This window comes from Neltuma alba, unplaced genomic scaffold (genome assembly GCF_004799145.2).
Source record: "Neltuma alba isolate B1F8T4 unplaced genomic scaffold, ASM479914v2 tig00011241_pilon, whole genome shotgun sequence".
NCBI classification, from domain to species: Eukaryota; Viridiplantae; Streptophyta; class Magnoliopsida; order Fabales; family Fabaceae; genus Neltuma; species Neltuma alba.
In genome coordinates, this window is record NW_021635959.1 from 275,941 (window position 1) to 295,565 (window position 19,625).

The following is a 19,625-nucleotide window of genomic DNA, read 5'->3' on the forward strand; positions in this document are numbered from 1 at the left end:
AAATAACAATATCACACTAAGCTCCCTTACAAAATACACTACATAAAATTTTTTCAATATTTCAATCCAATGGAATCACATAAACAACGTCTAACAATGGCATCATAAATTTCTTCGTATACCTGTGGAAGAATTTCACTATACTGATTTAAAACTCATTATATCATGAGATTCAAGGCTACAATTACAGCTTATTTTGACAAGATTATTATATATTACAGGGCACCGAAGATACACGACTCGGAAAGTACTCCAAAACCTTGCAATTAAATAACATCCAATATACACTGCTCTCACAAACAGCTGCCGAAATGAAAAGATAAGGGGAAAAGGAACAAGATCTTCTAACATAAGCTTTGCCCAAAACCAAAACCTTTTTTTTTTTGGGAAAAAAAAAAACCTCACTCAATCTTTTCCAAGACTTCCAACCTGGTTTTTCTCTTCCAACCTTTCATCGAAGCAACAAGGTTTATCAACCCAATAATCTGACTTTTCGTGTATTCCTGCAAAGAAGAGGTGTTTCGGTAAAGCTCAAGCAATCAGAAAGTCTAATGATGCAATGGACATGTAATGTTCTTACGGGGTGTGCGCGAGCCCAGTGCACAAATTCTGTCTCTGGAAGATAGTAAGCCTGCATTAAGAGTGAAAGGCAAAGATGAATCCTCAAGTAATAATACATCTTTATTCGCATAAATTTCATGCTCCTGAGGTGCAAAATCATATGATAAGGCATCATCACAGAACATCAGAATGTTTTGTCATGCTTATTCATACCTTAATGAAGGTTTCAACCATTTGCAGCTTGGGCTTCACATTCATGGACACAAAATGATGCAGTCCATTAATTAAAACCTGCAAGGTGGAAAAACAACAAACCTAACACATCATGTAAACTGAGTAATTTTGGCACTATGAAATGAAAATTCATATTTATTCACAAAAGAAATTCAATGACCTTCAAATTTGATTACCATTCAGATCCTAAAATAGAATATAGTCTTGAAAGATTAACAATTAAAAGAAAAAGAGGCATTTGTATACAACTTGTCTGCTTCTGGTCAAACATGAAAAAGGGAGTTTTTTTTTTTTTTTTGAGCTGAAGAAAAAGGGAGGTTTGCAATTTAGGTTTTGAAGAGCAAATCAGACACCAGCAACCTTTTTCATAACCATTGATTATGTAAAACTCTATGGAAGATTAAGATTGAATCAACATAATTATCAAACCTCCCATTAGCACCAAATCCAATCTTTCCAGAGCACTAACAAATATGGTCATAGTTCAGAAATAACCTGCAGATCCAATGACATTAAAGCTCGGCCTTCGTCACTACATCTCTTTACCCGTGAAAGTCCTTCTACAAGAGTTTCCGCCACAATATCAAGCCCATATTCTAAGAGTAGGTCTTGAACCTACATTTACAGAAGCACTTGCAAATTTAATGCTCACACGTTTACACATTCTGTAAGCAATGCGATCCATGCATGAATTATGCTAATAACTCCATTGGCCAAAGTAGAAAATGCGGCTGCATACAAGTTTCATATAGAAAGTTTAAGTAATACTTTGAATCACACTGCAATGTTTGCAGTTGTATCCAGTCGTGACTTTAATGTTGTGTAAGTAGCCTTACTTTACATGTAACAATATAGGATGCACATGCATAATGAGTATGGGTATGAGCAGTACCTCTTGACGAATTCCCCCATGAGCAAGACGTGTTTTATAGTGCTTAAATTCTCCAAGCAGCAAATCAACATACCTATATGTACAACAAGTCAAGTCAGAAGCGAAGAAAGAATGTAGAATGTTCTCAAGGGACAATAACACTTTTGGGGGGAAAAAAACACTACAGCTTTGCATTGATAAACAATATAAGCAATGCTGGCATCAAATTCAACCGGAAGTAAAAACTGGTTTAAATTAATGACACATTGGATGCAGTCAATTTGATTGGATTAATTGGTTAACTGTTGTCAAGAGACTTGGTACGATTGGACTCTGTCTAGACCAAACCAATAAAAATCCCTAATCTTTAGACTTGCTGTGGGAAGAACAGTCCCTTTGGCACCCATCTGATGCTCAACTCATGATTTTACTCATGAAATCTCCTCAAAATAAACAGCACTGGAGAGATCTTTTACTGCCAACTTCTTGATTAAGGAGGTTATCTCATCGTCCTCATTGAATTCCTTCTTCCTATTTTATAATGACCTTCTTCTAACGTAGAAAAACAGGGTAAATAAATTTAACAGCCACTCTCCAGATTTGGTGTCCCTTGATTCAAGACCTTCCAGTCGCACTTCTTTTAGTTTTTGAGTAAAAACTTCATGCTCTCCAAACAGTTCAAGACTAAGTTTTTAACTTTTCGTCTGTTGAATAATTAGGACTTCATCCAAAAGACTAAAACAGAACAAAGTGAACCCCAGACCAGATATCTAGCCAGAAAAGATCAGACCTAGAAAAAGGAGTACTGAAAGGCAAGAAAACTAAAGGGGTAAAGAAAGTATTCTCCAAAGAAAAGTAGGAGTCCGACACCAACAGGAAAAAAAAGCTCTAAATAGCAGATTCTTCTCCCATGAAAAGATAGGGCAAAGGCCCAAAAATAGATTTAAAAAATAACATATTGAAATCAATTGTCAATTAATATATGAAAAAGAAAACCAAGTGCTCATTATAAAATAATAAAGGTAACACAAGAAATCCATAGTAAAAAATTCTCTATGTGCTTACCATTCGGGGGACATACTCAGCAGCTAATTCCACAGATCACAATGGACAAGTGATACAAGCAAGTATATAAATAAATATAAAACATAACGATGATCCAAAATTACAAACCCATTATGCTCTAGCCCAAGCTCTTTTACTTCCCATCTACAATTGGCAACACGTTCAACATACCTGAAAAACGTTAGCTATTACATTAAAAATTCATAACCCTAGAAAGGCAAAAGTGCTAGTTTAAGATTATCAAAATACCATCTCATCCCAAAAACTTAAACTGACAGAAGAACGCCCAAGAATTTTTTTATTTATTGTCTCTAAGATGCCTGCAAAAGCTATTTTGGAACATCCCCATCAAAAGAAAAGAAAAGAAAAGAAAGAGACAACCCCCAAGAGAAAAGCTATTTGCACTTTGAAGCCCCAAATTCAAATATTATTTACTTCATTCAAACCGATAGCAGATTTAACCATATTGACACTTGACCTTTTTGGTAAGACATCATATGTTGACTTATTGCTGTTAATGGCCGCATCTAGACACACAGATAAATATGATCATGTGGGTGCATTATAGTTATTTCATTTTCCACACACATGCACATGAATTTATTTATTTATTTATACATTTATCTTTAATAAGCTCCAATGCAGTGAGATTAATGAAGGATTTTATTATAAAATAAAAACTCTGGATGGCAACCACTGCAGTTTTCCTCCTTCACAAGTACCAGAAAATTTATCCAAGCTATTAAAAGCTCAACATGGAAACTACATTTTTGCCATGTCTATTAGATAATCTAAAAATTATATTTACCAAGATTATTTCCAAAGTAAACTCATAGCATCTAGCATGGTAAATATTCTCCTACCCATTGATATGCAGTAGTTGTCTTGCTGTTGTCTTATGAATATGCTCTGCAAGATCTGGTACGGCGTCCACCTAAAGAAATCGATTAATCAAGGACACCGGCATCCATACTAAAGCCTTTCCATATAAAAATGATATTAAACAATTCAATAAATTAGATATAAGAAAAGCTCATGAAAACAACATCCTAACAATCAAACCATTAAAATCTTCAACTGCAACAAGGTAATCCAAATATGATCTCCCACTGGTAGTTGGTATGTTATATTATACAGGTATAAATATGCCAAATAAGGCTTAGACAAAATGAGGTTGAATAATCCTAGCTCTCTCTCCTAATCCATGAAAAATAACATTTAAAAGTGTGTAGTGTTATACAACCATGATCAAATGCATGAAGAAGCGCTAGACAGTGCTTTAACTTGAAACAATTGTAGATATCATTATAAGCAGAAAATATATTTTCTTTATGTGAAAAAAAAAAAAAGTGGCATTCCCATTTCTTAAGGATTTCTGCTTTATCTAATCCATAACATTCACATCCTTATGATTGGGTCCCATTCCATTGTGTCATGTCAACAAAGATTAATCTAGTTGGTAAAAACTCGGTCCATCCCCACAAGGGCACAAGATCAAATTCTGCTATTAATATGAGAACCCAGTTAATCGTAATCTGTAGATTCCTCTATAAGTACTATGAGGTAAGAGGCTTGTCCTAGCTCTAATATGCCCTGGAAACCCAACTACCAAAACTTTCTTTGAAGAAGGAAAAAATTGATTGGATAGGTTATATGCTGACTTAACGATCTACCCAACTAATGCAGCTAAGTTACAGATATGCCACATACCAGATGCTGATAGAAATCCTCAAGTACAGTAGCGTTACTTTGCAAAAGCATTGATTGGAGATGAGCTTTGGATCTATTCAATATTCGAGCAACAAGTGATATAGTGTCAGCAGCCACACATCTTTCCTGCACACACAATATCACACAGTTTAATCTTCGATTCAAAACCAAAACTCCACAGACCAAGGGATAAAAACAGAGTTTACAAGCCACCGCAGACTTATCACAGACAGCATCACAATATAGAAATAAAAATCTTTCCAGATAACAAATACATTGGCCTCGCACCTTTTTTTTTTTTTTTTTGCAACATGATGTAACCAGAACAGGTAAACTTGAAACACAAAGATGTGGGAGGAGTTGCAATGTAAGTCAAATAAAAGCCATATAACAGATCTACTGAACCAAAGTTGCAATGTCAAAGTAGTATTATTTCTGAACCCAAAATATAATAACTTTCACTCAGCTTCCACAAGGCATTTTTTTAATCATCGTAAAAAATACTTTAACCCTCAGATTGAAGAAAGTCATATCCAGTAAAAAAAATTAGACAATTCTAGTAAAATGAGAATGTTTTTCCAGAAATAGCTTCACATGCATACCTTAAGGCCCAAAGTTGTCATTGCAGAGTTGCCCAAATTTGTGCTGGGAGGGCCAGCAGGTGTTACCTCTGAATGTACAAATGAGGAAGTAGGTGAAGATGACATGGGCTTTATCCACTGATCGCAATCTTGTGTTATTTTAGATAAGGCAGTCCTTAGCCGATCTACTTGTTATGATTAGATATGATCACTAAATATTAATATCAATGAACTCAAAATCGAATGTAGATACCAATGTTTGAGCAGGCAGTATAGAATGACATTGCCACTTACAGTTAAGAGAATCAGCTGAACCTTTTCCATTGAAACCAGTGTTATACTGACCAAATGTTTCATATACAAAATTGAAAAAAATCCCAAATAATTGGCAAATTCCCTGCAACAATGTACTGAATCAGGAAAAAGAATTTAGAGGAAAAATGAAAATGCCAATGAGATTTTATCTGTAACCAAAACAAAGCAAGGTAAAGAGGGCGATCACTTAAGGGTAGAGAGAGCACACCTTAAAGAATTCAACATTTACTACTTCTAATTTCTGCATAAGCCTTGCATATTTATCCATAGATCTAACATGTTTAAGATATGATGTCAATACATCCAGTATAAAACACGGTCAACTTTATAAGTAGGGTAATAATTGCTCTTACCAATGTGAAATGTAAAGTGACTCACCTTAAAAGACTTAGAGAAGAACCAGTTTGTACTGTATTTTCTTCATCATTACAATGTAACGACTTTCTTCTTGGATGATTGGGTTTTGAACTTCGGCTTGGAAGTTGACTGTCTTCATCAATAAAGTCTGCCAGAAGATCCTCATTTTCATCATCTGAAATTGAATTAGCACCATTCATTTCACTGGAATCATTCTTTCCAGGCAAGACTTTATCACCATAAAAATTGGGGCTTGAATTCCCATCAACTTCACCATAAATCGATCCGTTAGATGGGGGGAGACAATGGCCTTCTCTGGAGGTTGATAATTTCTGCAAAAATGGGTTTCCACTTTGAAGCCAATAAGAGAAACCACTTATCCTAGAGCTTTGATGACTGTGAATCAAGTTTACTGATTTATCAGAGTCAATTGCATTGCGATTAATTGATTTGGGGTTAGACAAGGAAATTAAAGGTGCTCCATCACCAACTAGTCCGGAAAAACTGATCATTTGCACTGTATCTGGCGGTAATTTTAACCACATCTCTTTCTCCAAAACCATTTTGAGTGCCTGAAAAGTGATGGCAACCAAAATAATTTATTTATATAAATTATCATGAATAAGAAAAGTTTTGAGTAGAAATTGGCATATAAACAGCCACAAACAATTTAGAAACCATAAAGCTCCACATTTAAAGACCATGTGAAAAATGCCGAAAGTAGCGCAACTAATTTATCTAAAGGAAAAAGCTCAGTGATGCATATCTTACTTTCCTGCATTTTGCACCAGTTTTCCCCCCTTATTCAGAAACATTTTGTATCATGGAACAAAATGATAACACAGTAAACTCTGAATCCAAACAATCCAAAAATATCCGCAATAATGACAACTTTACATTCTATTGCATTCATTCCAATAATTCTGATCTGCAAAGAAGAATATCTATGTACTTGAAGAAAAACCTAATCATTGAAAGATCCAGGACTCAAAAAAGAGAGAGCAAAGTTACCTACTCAATAAAGGAAAAATGGACCTAAGACCTCAAGGCTAAAAAAACACAAGCCCATACAAATGAAAGTGGGCCCAAATGATTACTAGACTCAGAAAAAAAGTGAGCCAGGTTTAGTTACATTTGAGAGGAAGGGTAGGAAAATAGATGTCCCATATCTAAAATTAATAAGAGAAATAAATGGTATATATGCTTGTCACAATTATAACCACGCGGCTTAAGCTATTTCAGTGAAATGAGCAAGCCTAAGCACAAGCCCATACCAAAAGTCAACAGCAACTTATCATCCCGTATTCTGCATTCAACATACCACACAAGGCACTGTATTTGCTGTGCATAACGCAAGAAACTATCCACTCACAATCAACATTATGTGACTGTTGCAATCAAGTCAGGTGAGAAGCCTAAAGGTCACTTACATGAATGTTTTGTCGATGAAAAGCTATGAAATAGTTTTCACAAACCACCTTCAACTTCTGCCTAAATTCAACTGCTTCAATACCACAAAAGGCTTCCCCAGCCAAAATGAAGACGCTGAGATCTTCATAGTTTTTCAAGAATTGGTGAATGCTTGTGGTACAAGCTGCATCAGAAGAGAGCAATACTGAAACACGGCTAGTAGTGAGATGCCAAAGATTCTTGCGCCCTCGTTTAAGGGTCTGTGAAACAAATTCTGTAGCTTCTCTGCGCAGATGGTACCAAGGGGACTCAATGCTTGACGCTGTGTTATCTGCCTTTCTTGCCTCATTAACTGGATCATGAGAATCTCTACATGGTAAAGGAGAAGAGTTGGAAGTTTCAACCAGTGAGCTGGCTGTTTCAGATACTTCTCTTGAAGAAGAACCATGAATTTCATCTCCAGAGCCGGTAAAAGAGACGCTGTGAAATCTTACATCTGCATCAACCTCCCCAACCCCACCTGGACTGCAGGAAAAATCATCATTGCCTTTACTTGAAGTTTGGCCTGCTGCGTCCTGGGGATAAAATTCACAATTTTTACCGGACTGAATAACATCTATCAGAGAATTATAGACCCCACAATCATGAAAGTATCAGATATAGTTAGCTTCTATCCAGCCTAAAAAATAGATGCATATTTATTTTTATCTTTTGTCTTCTAATCATAAGCAAGATGAAATTTAACAATTTCATTTCACATTCCCCAACCATGGCATAGGATAGAGGCTCCATATTTTTATCTGTTGTCTACTAATTTTATTCTCAGTGTACATGTGAAATTTCAAGTCACATCTAGATGGACAAATAACTTTATTAATTTCCCGTCAGGTAGAACGTATCTTCGCTTTATCCCCTGTTTCTGCATTTTTTAATCTTCTTGCACAGGCTTCAAAAATTAAGCTGCTATTAATCAGTTGCCCTTTGCCCTGTCTTATAAAAAGCTTTACACCAATCAGCACAAGAAATCTCTGAAGTACTCTAGAATACTATAAAGTTCATAGGCTCAACGGATGCCAAAATTGATCTAACTAGTTCAAGGGGGGGGTTTAAAATGATCAGATTAGGGGGTACAAAATTACCTGTCTATCCAGCTGAAACTCCATGATTTCATGATAAGAACGCAAAAGCTCAAATAGTACAGCTAATGTTCTTAATAAGCATGGCCTAAACTTAGACTCGGATATTTGAAGGCATAAGTCACTGTAAGTGAGCCTGTCATCAAAGTAACAAATATGAAGCTGAGTGAAAGTAGAGATCTACCACTAGCAGCCAGAGGATGGTAAATACGCTTGCAGAGGAAAAAAGTACCTACTATTTTGCCAAGGTGCCTCCTCATCCTGCAAAGAGGATCAACATCCTAATTTTACCCAAGTCTTTCAGCAAGATAATCAAACGAAAAGGGAAAATATCATGCTTTAAATCAAGCAAACAAGAGTTCCACGGTATTCCATCCTTCTGACCAATATCCTTTGTTTTTAACCACACTTTCTATCATGACAAGCAATTAAGCATTTATATTATTCTTACCAACTTTAAGGACTTTGAGTAGTTCCTCCAGTTCTCACTTAGAACAATATAGGCATACTATGAATAATTCCATCAGGCTACATGAGTCACGTGTTCATATAAAGATGCTTAATTGAAGAGTCAAGTGGTAACAAGAATAATGTCTAGAGGGCAGGTACAATCAGTATCATCAACGCAAAATAACAACTATGTATTCATTTGACATATGAGCAAACTGCAAGAAGGGGAAATGTCCAATTTAGGGCACAACTTGAACTTTTGTGCAAGTGTGGACCTGCGCATGCTCACATACAGGGCAGAAAAAGGAACACATTTTGACGATAAAGTGGGGTGAGAAGTGTGTGAACTCCACTATGTATATTTTCAACTCTATAGAACCACATCAGATATATTCACACATCAATCAAGCAAAAGACATTGTTAAATACCTAAATTCACATTCTCAATGCTCTTTGGCTTACTATTCCCAAAAAAATAATCACATTCTCACTTCCCAAATTATTTCAAAAACTAGGTGATAATAGAGAGAAGCAGAGAAGATGGGCAAGGAAGACCCATTGGCATACCTGATACACAACAGCCTTCAACACAGAGTGGGTTTCTGAGATAACTTCTTGCATGTAGAAACTTTGTATCTTTTCAGCCAGACCAGTGACATCCCCGATTAATGCGTAGGCATCAATTACCTGTATTGGTTAATTTTATGTTAAATTTTCAGTGTATGATGCTGGAATATGCATGTATCATAAAGTGTATCATACTCCAAGAATATTTTTGCCTTTCTGCATTCCTTGACTTGGTATGCGTTAGTGTTTTGGCATCAGTTTCTTATATTTTAGCTAAAACAGTGGCATTGGAGTTTGTATGACTTGGGATTCTCTGACACTGTTTTCTGTATACCTTGTTACATGACATATAATACAAACATATAGCCAATATCTGTATACCTGTACTGCATTCAAAAGTAATGATGAATGATGCCAAGTTTGTGGCGGTAATTAATTACATCCAATAACGTCTTAAAGCTTTGGCTTTGAATCAAACCACATATGGAAATCAACAGTATATCTTGGAGCATGCTGACATACATACATTTTCATGAACATGCCCATTGTGAGAACACAAACACAATTTTTTTGAGGACAGACAGACTAAGTATTCTTGATGGAGCACAAGGGCATAATGCATCTATGTTACTGATCCCACCTAGTAGGATAAGACTCGTAAAAAGACAAACTGAGAAGTGTGCATGCCAAGCATAGACACCAACAACTTTAAACTTGCTCTATACGACAAAGAATGACCCATTTCCCTGCCAAAACTAACTGAAACTCACAGTTATATAGCTATCTTCCTTGAATTCCTGACACACTCCCAACAAAAGAGCATCCAGCTTTTGTAGAGTTTTTCCCAGCCAAACCTACATCAATAATGAAATGGAGAATGATGAAACAGTTAAAGAAGTGCTCAGCTAAACACAGACAAGAAATTATGTGAATGGTTTCTCTTTCAAGACATTAATTTAATAATCACCTCCACACCACGAGTCATCTCTTGTATTGCTGAAAGTTCCGACAAACTATCTAAGAGTTGCAGAAACTCAGATAGAACTTGAAATGCCTACAAATCAATGCCAAAAGGATACAAATGAAGATCTTAGTGATATCAAAAGCAAAGGAGGGGGATGGAAAATTGACTGATATGAAGTGGGTAATTGGCTCAAAATTGATAAAGTAACCCACCTTGCAATAATTCCCCTCCTCAGCAAGCGATTCAAGTGTTGATTGCATGTCCAATGCACGTTGAAGCTCAGTCAAAATTGGAAGCATGTCCTATGAAGTAAAAGTGCATATCCAAAACATTAAACTACAGTTATCCCCCACAACTTGAGTAACGAGTTTGGAAAAACAGAAAAATCGGAGCATAAATTTCAAGAAAAATCATTACTACCAGTGTTGGTACATAAAGAAAGGAAAATACCAGAAGAGCTTGCTTCTTTTTGGAATAAGAATTTACAATAAGATCCCTTGAAACTTCATTCATAGATGAGGTCAAGTGTCTTCTTCCATTCTAAAAGAAAAAACATTAAGATGAATATATAAGAAACAGATAGAGCAAAAATTAACAGTCACATTTGCTGACACCTTTTCAATGCTTACCATGCAGATGACATTGGCAATCCTCAAGTCTTTTTCCAGTTCCCTAACCAAATTCATCCCCTTCACTGACCAAAAGTAAATATCAGCACCTTATTTTAAAAAAACTAAATATGTTTTTCCGTGCATTGTATAAAGTCTAAGATGAGTCACACTACTCATTCTTAAAATAGTGCAACTGAATACTGCAAATTGTTATGGATTTTATATTTTATAGTGAATGGATATTGAATACATATGTGCTAAAAAATACTACATTCGGTCCTAATTATAAAAACTAGTTGGCTAATTTGAAAAAATTAAGAAAATAAATTTAGTTATTTGTAATAAATAGATATTGTTTTTTCCCTAAAATATCCTTACTAATCAAATGTATTAGTTAGAACTACCATTATTAGAAGGATTACCTTAGAAAAAATGGATAAATATGAGAGACAAAATGGATTGGAGTCTTATATTTAGGACCAAAATAAAAGTCAAACGAGGTTTTATATTAACGACCGGAGGTAGTATGAGACAAGAACAGCAACTGCAAACAAGCCTGCACTTATCTCCTCCAACACGGGCCACTAGGTGCAAGTTGTAGCAATGTAGAGACAAAAGATCAAGGTAAGCCAATAGTGGGGCTAAGACCAACCATTGATTCTTAATTATGTCAAACAGAAGATGACATTATTTCAGATATTTTGAAATTGAAGGATCAGATGCAAACATATGGAATCAATCAATGAGTTATTTGAAAAATAAAAAATTAACTTAATCAGATGAATGCAAAATGAAATAAGAAACATTCATGATTTCATTCACTGAAACTTGAACAGAGGAGGAGATGAATTCTGAGATCACATTCCTTTATCTTACCCATTACTTCATGATTCTTCATAACATGGCGAGATAAACACTCTGCTACTCTATCCAACTGTGCCAATCTAAGAGCGGCCTAAGAAAAAGGTGAAATGGTCATGTAGTGTCAAGAATTTCAACCAAATCTTATGCTAACTCATGAACCATGCAACAAAGTAAAAAACGAAGCACCTTACCAAGTGACAAGATATTAAGAACTAAACAAATCAGATAAAAGGCTTCAACTCAATCAGATATCACCATTTAGCTTGTCTTGCAACTAACAAGAATCAGACAGGCAAAAATTTTAACAATTCTCTTGGCATGCATGGCGGCAGCATAAATATAATTATATAAGCACTTTTAAAAGAAGGAATGAGGATCAAAATACTAATTAAATTACAAGACAATTGATAAGTCTAGAACCAAAGCTCTCCCATCCAGAAGATGAAGAATTAAAAATAGGCTCTAGAATTAGTAAAAGAGCCTCAAATTCATGACTACCCTTACCAAGGATTATGTAACCCTCATTTAGATTACCAGCTACCTTTATCCTCACTAAACACCAAATGAAGTCCATAGGATTTTAGTCTAAAGTATGCCAATCCTACTTCAGCAACCTTTTCCAATGTATTAATCAAAGCCTCCACCCACAGGACAAGAACCCCCACTCTCTTTATAGCATGCACCTGGCTTCTAGATATCAGCTCAGTCACTCATGTTTACCATCACCAAAGGAGGATAGAATGTGCAGCATTAGATAAGCAAGACAAACCAGTCCAGGAGAGGAAAAAAGGATAGTGTGAACAGGACCAAGCTAGGGTTACGAATTGCATTAATTAGAATGATAGAAGCAATTACAAGGGCCAATATACATACATCTGTCAGTCAATTTAGGCAAATGATTGCAAGGAAACTGGAATTGAGTGCCACTCTACAAAACCTTGAGTCGATGGGTGTTCTACACCCCCACTAATTTTCATGATCAGAAGAGTGACTTAACAGTGAACCAAGAAAATATTTCACCCTAAATGATAAGATATATTTAAAAACATGCTTCACTACTAGAAGGATCGAAGAACAGAAATCCTACCTGCCGCTCAAAATGTGCAAGCTCATTCTCTTCAGCAGGAGCATGCTCTAAAACATACTTGACTGGATCAAAATCCTGCAAAAGATATCTTCTTAAGAATATAACTTCTCAAATATCCCGACCTTAACAGGGAGAAGCATGAGAGCAAAAGAACAGAAAAGAACAATAAGGAGTACAAAATGTATTTCTCTCTAATTAAGCTAAAGAAAGTTTTTCAAAACAGGTGTGCTCTCTGCTGGATACACAAATTCCAAACAACTCATATTCTAATGATGGGCTAATCAAAGTCAAACAAATTCTAAACATTCCAGGAACGTGAATCACGTAGCATAGACAATTTTTAAATGGAACTTCAAGAATAAAAGGGTATAGTATTAGAAATTCTATCAAGCTAATTGAGTTGACATTTTTTTCTCCGGTTATAATTTAGTTGACAATTGAAAATGTTTCATCAAGTTACACTTGAGACAGAAAGAGTCCTTCACCTCTGAAGAATGATTTCCATTCAAAGATTCAGAAAGGTCTACGAGAATATTTTTCATTTCCAATAAGGTTAAGGAACACAACCTCCACAAAACAAATAATCTATCTATCATTCAGCAAAAGGTGGAGTACAAGGAAATAGTAGTCTGTAATTAGATCAAAACTGATCAAGCAAGTAACACCTCCTCATAGAATTCATCCTCAAGCTCCTCTACTTCTCGACCATGATTTCGGCTTCCATATATAGAATTCAGTTCTTCTGAACTTGATGAGAGACTGTACTGCTGATGAGGAGGCAGTCCTGCAAGAGCACGAGCAACAGCTGCAGCGGCAGCTGCTCTAGCTGGAACCTGTACAACAACATTTATAAAAAAACATGATATATCAATCTAGCACATACACTTAACTCACATAGAATATGTAGCTAGACTGAAAATATATCTCAAACAGGTTCCTGCCAGGATTTCCTCACAATATTAAAGTGTTGATCATTTTATTGTTTTATTTGCATCTAACAGCAAGAATTACACATTATTAATGCCATCCAAAGCCCCATTGGATGTCCAACACTCCCTTTAGGTCGATTTTTGGTTGTGAACAATGGAACTTAATAATTTTACCACTGTTAACATGTTTCAGTCTTGCCTCCTTATAGCTGTGTGACATGATGCTCTAATTATGAAACGGTCCGCGTATTAGTTTTTACATTGCAAGCAGCTAGTTACATTAATTATAGCTGGAGGGGCAGGGATAATGTTAGAGAACTCATTAAAGGGTCACTTATGGGATTGTAATTTGCTTCTGTTTTCTATGATTGCTGGGTCATCAAAATATACATATAGCCTTTCTTGAAATTTTGGTGAAAGTTTGTATGCAAGCAGAGCTTCTTATCAAACAATATCATTCCTCTTATGCAGTATATGAGAAGATATGTCTAGTTGATCAAATCCAGAGATCAAGCGGTAGTGAGAAGGAAAAATGTTATGGCAGCTTCCTACGCTTCAGTGGCATCTTCAGTGAGATATATGGTCCCAAGAATCATCAAACTTCAAAACCACCTCACTATACATGCCAAATAATGTCGCAATGCATTATCCTTAGCTATCCCCAGAGTAGGCTGTTCTTTCTTGAACATAAAACCATGGAAGCACACACTCGAATATTTTTGTTTTTTTTTCCATAGTGAGAACATCATGCATGCCCTCTAACTAAACCAGTCCGACAAATTTTCAATTATTTATCAAAACATTTGCTACATATGATGTGCTTTCATTTTTAACCCTCAAAATGACATCTCTCTGGACATTCCTATTCAACTGATTCACTATTCCACTGGAATCATAGAACAGCGGGTAGCCAAAGTAATGGTATAATATTTCTTCATTGCTTCAGAAAAGGAAACGTTAGGAGTAAGCTTTAAGTAAAAGCCTTGAAAAAAGCAAATTGACTACTAGATAATAAGACATTATACTCTGACAACTGTCTAATTAGCACATTTTTCCCAACATCAGTTTACCTAGAGCATTAACTAGAACAAAAGGCAAGCATTCAAATGATAAAATAAAATCACTGGGATAAGTACGGTGACTACACATGATATACAAGATCATTTACCTCGGGCCGATCAGAAACAGAGGGGAGCAGTCCAAGCGATCTCGCAGACCTGACAGAGCTCAGGATCTTTTCTCCGACCTTGGACAAATCCATTCCCCCTCCCTGGAAGAGCAAGAAAGGAACTAAGAAGAAAACCCTAGAGCTCTCAAACCCCTCACTCAAATCACCATTGAATATGAACGGATTTCCCTGAAAGCTTCCAAAGGGGAACAAATTGGGCTGCATTTCAACTCAAGCCCCCGAGATCAAGCGGAACAATCCCATCTCAAGGGATCAGGACAGGTGAATTAATCGGTGGTTGCGACCCTTTGGTCAAAATATGAGATTTGCCAAATTTTAATGGTAAATCTGCCTTCTTTTTTTTTTTGCAGACTCAAGAACAGGAATGGAGATGGCTATGAGATGCGACTTCTGTGTTTCACGCAGTTATTGCCTTCGTAGACTTTCGGGTCTTCAGTCTTCACTCATGGAGCCGCTACTGCGTGATTGTGATTGTTTTGATAACGAACTGGGTTGGAAACTAGAATTTTGTCATGGAAGGCTAGCAAGGAGAGGATCAGAAAACTATAGTATGTAACTTTTTTTATAGTTAGCTGAGAAAATAACCAAATTACCCGCTGTGCTTCTATTCTAAATTCAATTGCACTGGTTTGGTACTTTGGTCAGTAGCTCGCCATAAGTAATTTGAGAAGGATAATTCTTAATTACACTTTTACAGATTTTACCATGAACATCCCACCTCACGCAAGTTCACGTTATCCTTTCTGTTAGCCACGGGCCAAATTACGGAATTAGGCAGAATTGAAGATTCCGAAAATTAGAAGTCAATAATAAATAAAAAAAATTTCAATAATTTTTTCAATAAAATAAAAGGGTTAATATAATTTTGGGGAAATATTTCAAAAAGACACTCTAATAACTTAAATTCTTATTCCTACAGTTGGGAATGGCCTTGCAAGGCTGGTGGGCTTAAAAGAGCCAGCCTTACAAAGCCAAAATTTCAAAAAGATCTCAATTTATTAGGCTAACCCTTAAGTTAATGGACTCGCGGCCGGCTCACGGGCTTTCGGCCGGTTTAAAAAAAAGATCCTATTTTTTATATTTCTCATATTTTTATCAAAAAAATGAAAATAAATTTCGTTTATTGATAAATGACATAAATGTGAATAAAATAAAGTTACAAATACAAAATATTATCATATATAAATATCCATCAACATCCAAGAACATCTAAAACATTTATTAATAAGATACAACATCCAAAAGTTTTATCTATAGTATAAATGTGCAATAAACAAACACTATCATTAATCTTTTGAAACTTCATCATCACTATAACCAATTACTCTTCTTCATAAGTATGATTTTCTTTTGTAACAAAATATCAAGCTTTTCTTCTTTATAGGAATTTTATTTTTAAATTTTGTAATATAGCTATTATTTTACTTTAGTTTAAGAAATATTGTTGTTGAAACTCATAAATTTCTAATTCAAATTATAGAATTACAAGTTATATAAATATAAAAATACTCTCTTATCAAATATATATTTTAAAAATATCAACACATGTAATATAAATCAAATTATTATTAAAATCTAAATTAACCAATTTTTTTTAAATTTAATTAGACAAATTATTGTCTAAAACTAAATAAATCAAACCATTCTGTGAAATTTAATTTTAAAATGATAATAATTACTAAATATTTAAAATATCATTAGCAATATAAAAAGTTAATAATATTAGAATTACACACAAAAAATTTAAAAAAACAAAAAAAAAATAAAAATGGCCTAAACTGGCCGGCCCTTTTAGGGCCTGTTTCCTATTTAAGAGGAAAAATTTCAAGTTTGGCTCTTGTAATTTTTGGGCCTAAATAGGCCAGTTCGACTGGCTCGACCCGTTTTTCCGGCTCTACTTATTTAGGTCATTAAATTTGTTAGACCACATGATCTAAAGAGGAATTTTAAAATTTTATGAAATGACTAATGTCCATTTCATTAGAAACCAAGAGAGAATTCTAAATTACTCCTCCGGTCCTTAATATAAAACTTATTTAACTAATTTGATTATATTAAGGAAGTTAAGTAAGCTAGTTAATTATAAGAAATATGATATGTTTTTTCTAAAGTATCATAATCATTTTTCTTAATATCATTCCTCTCTCACTTACTTGATTATGGTTGAGGGAGTATCCATAGTGGTAATTTAAGAAAAATTGATAAATACGAGAAATACGTCTTATATTTAGAATCAAAATTAATTTAGTAATTAGGTCAAATATTAAAGATTGAAGGAGTAATATTTTCCATTTTGCATTTAATACATTTCAATTCTAAATTAACAATTTTTTGTCTCCATAACACACTTGCAATAAATTTTTAAATAAAATTTGATCACAATATAACCTTAAAAATTAATAAGTTCAATTAGGTAATTAACAAGTTTTAGTTTTAAATTAACAGTTTTAGATCCTCGTAACATTGTAATAAGTATTTAAATAAAATTTGATCACAATATAATCTTAAAACGTAACATGTTGCATTTCACAGTTAATATATTTCAATTATAAATTAACAATTTTGTTTCCAAAACATACTTGCAATAAGTCTTTGGATAAAAAATAATCACAATACAACTTTAAAAATTAACAAGTTCAATTTTAAATTAACAACTTGAGAATGATAGAAAATTGAAAATTTTCATTCCTCTAGGTTTTTAATAAAAAAGGCATTAGAGTCATTTCACAAAATTTAAAAATTCCTCTTGAGATCATGTGACCTAATTAGGAATTTAATAAATTTAATAATCCAAATAAGAATTTATATCCCCTTTTTTTATAATCATCCTGTTATTTGCACAAGATCTAATTAGGTGTCATCTAGTGAGTCATTATCATTACTTTAATACCATTTACAATATTCCAACAAATTTTAACACTGTTACATTTTTAGAAACTAAGGTTTTAAAATAGACTAAAACCACATGTTTGAAATTTTAGAAACTAAAATCAAAACAACTCAAATTTCATGGATGAAAAATTATATTAAAAGAAAAATAGAAGGGCAATATGACAAAAGAATCCCTCACGCAACATATTGTCAATCATTTTTTATCACCATCATATGAATGGTCCCGCGACGCGTCGACACACACGAACCCATTTCCATATCTTCTGTGCCACTGGAAATTGAAGTGTCCAATATGTGTCCAGACAATTCTCCATTTCTCGGTGGATTCTTTTTCTTTTTCATTACTTTTGTTCCATTGTGTTTTGGTTTTTTCAGATTTTCATACTACGGTGGCTTTCTGTTTTCTTAGTTATGGTCCTTTGTTTTATCTTACGATTCTTTTTTCAGCTGTCATGGTAAGTTTGTAGTCAATGTCAAGCTTTACATGAGGCTTCTCTGGCTTTTATGCCACTTTCTTTGGCTCTGGAAAAGTTTTCCTACGCATAGCGGTTCCAATATCCGCCGAGATACCCTTGAGCATAATGGCGTGGGGACCGGAGAAGAATAACGTCTCGGTTCCTGCACTTGTTGGGTGGGAAATCATCGCATGGAAAACCAGATCGGATCGATTGGGTAGATCCAGAAACCGGAGACCAAACCATGCACTTGTTTGGTTCAGTTGACGGGCAAAACCGATGGAGACTTGATCCCAGGCGATCCCGTGTAAACTGTGAGCAGTCCACTACAACCGGTCCAGTTTTTATATCTCGTCGAAGATGACCTTCGCTTGCTGCTGAGGTATGCCTGTCGTGTTCGTCTAATCTGGACTGCAATAACTCTGTAATTGCTTGTTTGCAGTACATTGGTTGTTTGTGTTTTCATCACCAATCAACTTGGGCTCCAGGTATTTTTATGATCTTCTGTCGTTGGTCCTTTTTGTGATTAGTCTCAGCTTGATGTAATGCGGCCTAAGTTTGTATTGTATGGTTTCACTTTTTAATATATCATTCTTTATAACAAAAAATAATGTGACTTTAGTAATTTTTTAAATATACAGAATTTTAATGATTAAGATATACATAATATTTGCCACAGTCATGAGTTTGTGCAAAATGACCCTTGACTGTTAATCAAGGTCAAGAGTCAAGACAAACATTACAACTTGAACTCTAAAAAAAAAAAAAATACTATATCCGGTCCTAATTATAAAAGCTAGTTGACTAGTTTAAGGAGATTAAAGGAAGAAGTTAAGTTAGTTATCTATAATAAATATTTGTTGTTTTTCCTAAAATATCCTTACTAATCAAGTATATTGGCTAGAATTACTATTGTTAGAATAACTACCTTGAAAAAAAATGCATAAATATGATAGATAAGATGGATTGGAGTTTTATATTTAAAACCAAAATAAAAGTTAAATAAGGTTTTATATCAAAGGCCGAAGGAGGTAGTACTTACCAAAATACCGAATGCATCCATATCAGTTAAAGTGACTAATAATGAATATCATGAGCTATAACTTATAATATGGATTGCTCTCCGATAATGTGATTCTCTTGCTAAGAAATCACCTCCTTGCAACTTTAAAAGAATTAGAGATTGATTTAGCCATATTTATTGATTTTTTTTTTTTTATGTATTTGAATTGCCTTTGCTTCTCATGCCCCATCATGACGGCGTCCATGTCAAAGTGCTTGCAATTTTTGAAACTCAAAAGATGAAAAGACCCATAACTGAGCATTAAGGAATACACCATGTTGCACGCCCAGACAGCCATATTTGCAAAGTCGTGA

At 34.6% G+C, this 19,625-nt stretch overlaps 1 protein-coding gene across 5 annotated transcripts; it reads right to left on the reverse strand.

Moving 5' to 3' along the window:
• Positions 1 to 99: 99 nt before the first annotated feature.
• Positions 100 to 15,460, reverse strand: LOC114762737 (syndetin). 5 transcript variants are annotated; one of them, XM_028952296.1, is made up of 25 exons: positions 14,881 to 15,456; positions 13,449 to 13,616; positions 12,784 to 12,858; positions 11,709 to 11,787; positions 10,851 to 10,915; positions 10,672 to 10,761; positions 10,434 to 10,523; positions 10,225 to 10,311; positions 10,028 to 10,111; positions 9,258 to 9,377; positions 8,473 to 8,501; positions 8,244 to 8,376; positions 7,125 to 7,679; positions 5,716 to 6,266; positions 5,546 to 5,609; positions 5,317 to 5,419; positions 5,044 to 5,210; positions 4,442 to 4,567; positions 3,595 to 3,665; positions 2,840 to 2,902; positions 1,688 to 1,760; positions 1,291 to 1,410; positions 775 to 852; positions 581 to 631; positions 100 to 503 (listed from the first exon to the last, which is right to left on the reverse strand). In XM_028952296.1, exons 1-25 carry the CDS (start codon positions 15,103 to 15,105, stop codon positions 402 to 404), a joined length of 3,369 nt encoding a protein of 1,122 aa, XP_028808129.1. In that variant the 5' UTR covers positions 15,106 to 15,456; the 3' UTR covers positions 100 to 401. The 5 variants fall into 5 exon arrangements, with proteins under 5 accessions (XP_028808129.1, XP_028808130.1, XP_028808131.1 ...); XM_028952297.1 differs by having other exon boundaries at positions 5,044 to 5,207; positions 14,881 to 15,455; XM_028952298.1 differs by lacking the exons at positions 12,784 to 12,858; positions 13,449 to 13,616; positions 14,881 to 15,456 and having other exon boundaries at positions 10,851 to 10,910.
• Positions 15,461 to 19,625: the final 4,165 nt, after the last annotated feature.